Raw genomic sequence first — 8,143 nt, 5'->3', positions numbered from 1 at the left:
TCAATAAAATACATGAAAAAAAGAGCTTTTCTGATTTAAAGGTCTTAAGGAAGGTTGGGCAATCCTACTTCCGTAGTGATACTGCCTTGGAAACCTAAGGAGGGGTCGCTATGAGTCGGGGCCGACTCGACGGCAAACAACAACAACAACAACATAAATCAGGAAATGAATGATAAATTATTATTAGACAGTAGAAGATGAAAGCATAATTTGCAAAAGAAAAAAATTCACACAATTAAAAAAAAAATACTCATACTCACACAAATCCCTTTTTCATAAATCTTTTTGATAAAGATTAAAAATCTTTGATGCAAATGGACAAAAATTGACCCTGTCTTTCAATGCTGATGGCAGTACAAATTCTTTAGGGAAGAAATATGGCATTATGGATAAAAAGCAAAACAAAACAAAAATCACATTTGCTCAGTAATTCCCAGTCTAGAAATTAATGGAAAAAAATCTACCAGGTATGAAAGAAATGAATGTTAAAGTGTACTTTTAGCCCTTTCAAAGGTATAGTATGTTTTGTTTTGTTTTTAATTTTATTTTTTTACTTCACCCAAGTTAACGTGTGTCTGTCATCTCCTCACTGCTGTCGAGTCAGATCTGACTCATTGTGACCCCTCCTTGGGTTTCCGAGGTGATATCACTACAGAAGTAGATTGCCTAACCTTCCTTCTGAGGAGTGGCTGGTGGGTTTGAACCACCAGCCTTCTGGTTAGCAGTCAGATGCCTTAGGCACTATGCCAGTGGTTTACTCTCCCTTCCCCACCCAAAGGTATGGTGTGTTAATGAGAAAAGATGGCCATGATAGACTCTTAGATGATAAATGTCAGATATAACATGAGTAGAGTATAACTCCATCTCAGAAATGAATAGGCTTGAAATATATGTAGAAAACTGGATAGATAGCATGCTAAAATGTTAATAGGACTAAAACTTGGCGTGAACAAATTGTAAGATTTACTTTTTATTCTTTCTGCATTATTAAAGTCTCTACAGTAAATATGTACTTTTTTTAATAAAAATAAGAATAACTTGAAAAATTCATGAGTGACTATTCCTCCTTCTGTAGTGGAAGCAAGCAGTGTGTAAAGCACATCCTTTTGCATAGCTACACTGTTTTTCTCTTTAGACAGTCTTTAAAGTTAACCAAATTCACTGCCATTAAGTCGATTCTGACTCATAGCAATCTCCACTGGATTTCCAAGGCTATAAATCTTTAGAGAAGCAGACCACCCCATCTTTCTTCTGCAGAGCAGCTGATGGGTTCAAACTACAGAACTTTTGGTTAGCAGCCAAATGCCTTAACCACTGCACCACCAAAGCTCTTCTTTTAAAGTTAGCTTGTTGTATTTTCTAATTATGATAGATTTGCAAACATTCAGAATAGTTGGAATAGCTGTGGCATAGAGTGTTCTATTGAGAGAACATTCTCCTTATTAAAATGTATGTGTATGGAAAACTGTGATGTCCAGTGATGAAATCATCTTACATTTCATGAAATTAAAAAAATATTCTTCCATTCCTGACAAAGGGGCAGGGAGGCCTCATCTTCTGACCTCCTCTAACCCCATAAGAGGAAGACAGAATCACCATCAGTAGCCCAAGGCCTATTCCTGTGAGGCCAGACATGCTGCCTCCCTCCAGCCCTTTCACCAACCCTGGCACCAACCATTCCTCCTGCAGCACTCACCACCTTTCTGCTGGGTTCGATAATTCACTGCAGTGGCCACACAGAACTCACAGATTATGGGGTTTATTAGAGAAGCACCAGGCTACAATTCAAGTTCAGGAAAAACACTCAGTCTGTCTCGGCCTCCATCTCTCAGCCAGCAGTCTCACTCAGCCACTCTCCCAGCAATGTGTGTCACTTGGTGTCTCTCTCAGCAATGCGTGTCTCTCAATGTCTCTTTCTCAGCAGCATGTGTCTCTCAGTGTCTCACAGCAGCACATGTCTGTCAGTGTCTCTTTCACAGCAGCATGTGTCTACTGTGTCTCTCGGTATCTCTTTCTCAGCAGTGCGTGTTTCTTAGGAGCTTGTTTCTCTCAGCAGCACGTCTTTCTCAGCCAGCAGTCCGAGAGACCTCTTCTGCCTCTGGAAGGCCTCCTTTTGAGCCTGGCAGAGTGGCCAAACTAACCAATCATAACATCAGAATTCTAAGCACCTGATAGAGAGTGAACTTCCCAGAACATTGCTTTCTGCCACTCTCAACAGAAATACCCCAGATGGATAACTTTTACAATCAGGAGCTCCTCAGTTGCTCACAACAAATTCCACCATGGAGTTTACAAAGACTTATGGCTAGAAAAGCCATACCAGATAATTTACTACACTGCAATTCCCTAGTTCAGTAGCCCTTCAGAATATCTCAGTAAGTCAGAGGTATTGTTTTAAACATCATTTTAAACATACAGTGAGCACTATGGAAAGTAAAAGATTAGTGTGGTAATGAGCCCACATAATTAGGTAAGCAAGTTGCTTTGTTGAACCGAATTCCCCTTTAAAGCTTTTTACCCTTAATCCATACTATATATTACTTGTAAATAAGGGCATGAGTGATAGCAGTCTTGTTTGGGGGCTACAATTAAAATGTCACCTGCTCCCCCTCCCTACTCTTGCTCTCATCAGAACTAAATTACCCTCCTGAGCTCATTGCCTGGCTGGAGTTTACTTCAGTTAGGGAGATGTTATTGTTTTTGATTCATAATGACCCCATACAAAACAGACTAAAATGTTACCCCAGTCTGCGCCATTTCTGTGGTTAGTTGCACAATAAGACTATTGTGATCCATAGAGTTTCCATTGGCTGATTTTTCTAAATGGATTACCAGGTCTTTCTTCATAATCCATCCTAGTATGGAAGCTCCACTGAAACTGGTTCAACATCATGGCAACACAAAAGCCTTCACTGACAGATAGGTTGTGGCTGCACTGAGGTGCAATGGCCAAGAATCAAAACTGGGTGTCCCACATGGAAGGTGATAATTCTATCACTGAATCACCACTGTCTCCCAACTAGGGATATAGTTAAAGGTGTAAGTTGCCCACAAAGGACAATAAAAAGATTGATCTTAATCTTTCAATCTCATATTAGTCCTATCTTTTTAGTTGCATATGTATAGAATGCCAAATATTATTCTGAGTGCTGGGGACCTAGCAGAAGACAAGACAAGGTTCCTGCTATGATGGTGCTTGTGGTTTACATGGGGTAAGTAAGGTACATAGTAAAGAAATAAACACATGAGATCATTTTGAATAGATGAGGGCTGCTGGGGAAGCATTGATTGGTAGGATGACCAGGAAAGGATGCTTGAGATGAAGTGGTTAGAGATCATCTTTCTGGGGATTAGCATTTAAATTGAGACTAAAAGACAAAGGGGCAGCCTTGTGAATGTCTGAGGGAAGGGTTGTACAAAGATCAGGAACTGCTAATGCAAGGGTCCTGTGAGTGTACTGAGTGGCATGTTTGATGAATAAAGATAAGTCATTGGGCTGGAACATAGTGGACAAGATGGGGAATGGAGAGTGCAAATGGCAACTAAGATGGGGTCTGTAGGCCCATAGTAAGGAGGTCAGATTTTATTCCAGGTGTGACAGAGTGCCACTTGAAGGTTTCAGTGAGAGAAGTAATAAAATATGACTTACATTTTAAATTATCATCTCATCTCTTGTGTGGAAAGTGACTAAAGAGGGATCCTTGAAAGCATAGTCCCTGAGTGGTAGAAATGGTTAAATTCTTCACTAATGGAAAGGTTGACAGTTTGAATGCACTCAGAGGTGCCTTGGAAATCTGTTTCCAGAAGGTCACAGCCTTGAAAACCTTATGGAGGTCGGTTGTACTGTGCACGTATGGGGTTGCCATGAATTAAAATAGACTCAAAGGCAACTGGGTGGTTTAAGAGTCAAAGTTGGGTGACAACTTAATAGGCTTTTCATAGTTTAAGTATGAGATATGATGTCTCTACCCAGGATGCAGATGGAGACAGTGGGCTAATTCAGAAGGAAGAAATGATAGTACTTGCTGATGGATTCAATGGAGGAATGGGTGAAAGATACCATAGATAACTTCTAGATTTTGGGTGGATAATGGTGCTGTTTGTTGAAACTTGGAATATTAGGTGATGAACAGGAAAATCAAGTGAATTGTGTTTTACATATGTTAATTTTGATATATTTTGTGGACTAAATTGCAAATAAAATTCTTTTCTAGTTCTGAAATATGGATGAATTTTTAATTACTGGTAACTCTCTGATTGAATAATTTTTCTCAGTGGAATGCCTACTTACTCCTTGGGTGTCATATCAGTAAAAGGAGGAGACTAATTTAAATATGTATAAGCATATACCACCACTCGTCTGTCAATTTGTAATCCTGTGGTGGCATGCGTATTGCTGTGAGGCTGGAAGCTATACACATATAGGTATGTTTTGGTGTGTATAAAATTAGGAATTCAAACCATCTCTACTGTTGACTACTTGGTTGGTAGTGAAATTGCCATCTTCTGCATATGCACATGGCCTACAGTTTGGGACTGTTAGTATTTCTGAGAAATTGGCTAAAGACCCTTCGACTTCTGCTTATGAGAAAGAACCATCTTGTCAGGTGATAGATAAATCTTACGTACATGAACAGAGTACTGTAATCAATACAAATGCCAGTCATTGAAGACTGAGGTGTCTTGTGTTCTTGTGTCCTTGCTATAGAGCAGGTCAGCATTGTAGAGATAATAACACCACAGGGAGTTCAGTGGGTAGAATAGACACTAACTGGTTTTATAGGCTGGGTTGAGTTCAGCACTTTTCTGATTTGAGCAGCTTCTCTCCCTGTTGTCTAATACCTCAACTCAAGTATTAGGGCTTGGGGAAACAGAAAAGGAGAAGTGAGGGAGAGAGGAAGAGTGATGCTGGACAGAATGAGGCACAAGTGGTTTTGTTGAGGCAGTTAGTTGAGGGGAGTCCTCAACTTACTGAACCTTCTACTAGTGAGCTGAGGAGAAGTGAACATGCAGGCCTCATCTACAGCTTGAAGCATGGCTTTTTTAGCTGTTGTCCCTTCCCTGCTAGAAATGCCTAGAAACCTTTAGAAGAGAGGGCATCATCAAAGACCTGTGGTCTTTCAGACAGGATCAGAGGAGTCCTCGACCCACTGGCAAATCATAGCTAACTAGTTGGAGAGCGTGTTTTAGGGCTTCACTTACAGACTACGACTCTGCTCTTGCCCAGATGGTAATATCTTCTCAGTCTTCTTGGCTTGTTCCTATTCTACTTAAAAGAAACTATCTTTTAAGAATAGCCAGCTGCTGATAAACACCTTAAACTATTGTGCTGAGATCATCTTAAAATCTTAAACCAAAAATATCCCCTGAAATCTTTTTAAAACCAAACAGTACTTTAGCTTTAAGCTAGTAAAGAATGCCACCACTCATCTGTCAATTTGTCATACTGTGGTGGCTTGTGTGTTGCTGTGATGGAGGAATCTATGCCCTTCAAATACCATCCCTGTCATCCATAGTGGACAGGTTTCAGCAGAGCTTCCAGACTAAGACAGACTAGGAAGAAGGATATAGCAGTCTACTTCTAAACAAACTGGCCATTGGAAACCTTATGGAGTATAGCTAGAATGCTCCTTAGAAGCAAGAATGGCCAATCTTTGTCTTTCATACTTTGGTCATGGTATCAGAACAGATCAGTCCCTGCAGAAGGGTATCGTGCTTGGTAAAGTAGAGGGTCAGTGAAATAAGGGAAGATTCCCAACAAGATGAATTGATACAGTGGCTGCAGTGATGGGCTCAAGCATAGCAAAGATTGTGAGGATGGTGCAGGAGCAGGCAGTGTTTCGTTCTGTTGTGAGTTGGAACCTATTTGACGGCACCTAACAACAGTGAAGAATGCCTACCTTGAACATTGTGCTCTTTTAAGAACTATTTTTATGGGATCAAACTGACAATAGCACTCAAAAAATTAGACAGGGACCTTAGGAGACGTGAGTTTATGTTAATGAGGAAGGAACAACACAAATAGAGTGAGAATGATTGCACAACTTGAAGGATGTAATCAATGTCACAAAATCGTATGTGTATTCTTCTTAACAACAACAAAAATAAAATATATTTTAAAATAAATAAATAACAGCCAGTTGCTGTCAAGTTGATTCTGCCTCCTGGTGACCTCATGTGTATCACAGTTGAACTGTGCACCATAGGGTTTTCAGTGGCTGATTTCTCAGTAGGTCACCAGGCCTTTCTTTCAAGTTGGCTGTAAGTGGACTTGAACTACCAACTTTCTGGTTAGCAGTGGAGTGCATTAACTATTTGCATTACTCAAGGGAACCATAATGGAGCATCCTCTTACTTCTCTAAGCACAATTTGAAATGGTGATCAATGAGGTGCTGGGCCTCTACCATTGTTTAGGCAAAAAAAACATCTATTTTAAAATTTCCTGTAATAATGGAAAATCTGACTGATTTTCTCTTTTTTCCTGTTAAGATTTTATGGCCAAAGTGAAGATGGAGATGAATTTAATAACTCAATTCGCAAGTTATTTCTCTCTTTCAATATGCTAATGGACAGGCCTCTGGAGGAAGCTGTCAAGATCAAGGTCAGCATGGCAGAATCAAGGTCAATTCTTTGAATGCTATATGTGTGGATGTTCTAGGGCAATATTGAACTGCCTTTGAAAAGAAAGCGTGTTAATTTTCATATGACTTATAGCATATAAAGAAAAAAAATCCATGTTTTAACTTTTATGTACATTTTGTGTTTTTAAATGCTAGTTTACAAATACAAGATGGACTTTTAGATACCCCTTGAATGTCTGCTGTGACTTCTTTGAATTCAACAGACTGATCTTGATCTTGATGCTGTTACTGACAACACATTTTTTTTTGTTCTTAGCCTTCTCCCCCGTTCTTTATAGTTTTATCACCCTCCATCATTATCATTGTTGTTGTTGTTATATGCCGTCGAGTAGGACCCAACTCATAGCCACCCCTCCTTGGGTTTCCGAGGCAGTATCACTATGGAAGTAGGTTGCTCAACCTTCCTGCCAAGAAGTGGCTGGTGAAAAAATTGGACTCCAAATGGGCAATGCCTGTCGTTAGCAAAGACAAGAAGCTGCCTCCCCCGGCCTTTTCAGGAAAAATATTTTAAGCGATTGTGTATAGCAGTGTCAGCTTTCTTTTTTTTTTTTTTTTTTTTTACAAAGGAATCTGTGTCCAGTTTTCTATTTAAGATCAGAGTGCAGCCTTTTCTTCTGATATCAAGCAGTAAATTCTTTATTTGTCCTGCTTGGCAACTCAATTTGTTTTTTTTTTACAGGGTGCAGCTTTGAAGTACCTTCCCAACATCATTAATGATGTCAAACTTGTGTTTGACCCTATTGAGCTCAGGTAAATACAAAATATTTGTTTCATGAATTTAACAGAGAAGCAGCTCCCCTGGTTGGCTGGGCTGGGGTATTGCACATGCTTTGGTTCTCCTTACAGACAGTTACTGAGCACCTTTCTGTGCTCAGCTCTGCAGAGGATATAAAAGAATACACTGACCCAACCCTTGAAGGAGACTTATACTTTCTCTGGGAAAAAAGACATGCAGACATAAAATTAACTACAAAAAGAGAGTCCATAATAACATACTTGAAGCCCTATACCTAAGTGCCCCAAGAATGCAAAACTAGACAGTGAGCAATCTAGAAAAGGCACTTTGGAGAAGCTGAGTGTTAAGGTATACCATTACTGTGCTAGTTGCTGTTGATTCCAACTCGTGACCCCCACATATGCAGAGTAAGTTTTTCAAGGCTGAGACTTTTTGGAAACAGATCTCCAGGCCTGTCTTCCGAGATGCCTCTCAGCAAGTTTGAAGTGCCAAGCTTTCAGTTACTAGTCTAGCACTTAACCATTTGCGCCACCCAGGGACTCCTAGTGTTAAGGTAGATCTGGGAAATGCTGATGAACGTGGATGTGCTGTGCCAGTTTAAACAGAATGAGCTCTATGGCTGAGCCCTTTAGTGAGCAAGGAATACAGTCTTTTTATGATTTGGGTGAAGATTTACAGAGCAAATTCACTTTCCATACAGCAGTTCACGTATACTTTGTCTCATGTCATTGACCACAGTCTACCACAATGCAACAGCTCCCCTCC

The 8,143-nt window shown here is 40.0% G+C and overlaps 1 protein-coding gene across 1 annotated transcript in view; it reads left to right on the top strand.

Annotated features, from left to right (window-relative positions):
- DOCK5 (dedicator of cytokinesis 5) overlaps positions 1 to 8,143 on the top strand; it is a 210,921-nt gene that overhangs the window by 96,804 nt on the left and 105,974 nt on the right. Inside the window, exons 22-23 of the mRNA XM_007938781.1 lie at positions 6,491 to 6,602; positions 7,322 to 7,392. Coding sequence (XP_007936972.1) covers positions 6,491 to 6,602; positions 7,322 to 7,392 — 183 coding nt within the window. The remainder of the gene's footprint in view (positions 1 to 6,490; positions 6,603 to 7,321; positions 7,393 to 8,143) is intronic.

The sequence above is a fragment of the Orycteropus afer genome, unplaced genomic scaffold (genome assembly GCF_000298275.1).
Source record: "Orycteropus afer afer isolate SDZICR_OR568_19922 unplaced genomic scaffold, OryAfe1.0 scaffold00053, whole genome shotgun sequence".
Lineage (NCBI taxonomy): Eukaryota > Metazoa > Chordata > Mammalia > Tubulidentata > Orycteropodidae > Orycteropus > Orycteropus afer.
The sequence above is the reverse complement of the archived record's forward strand: the minus strand, read 5'-3'. Positions and strand labels throughout refer to the sequence as shown.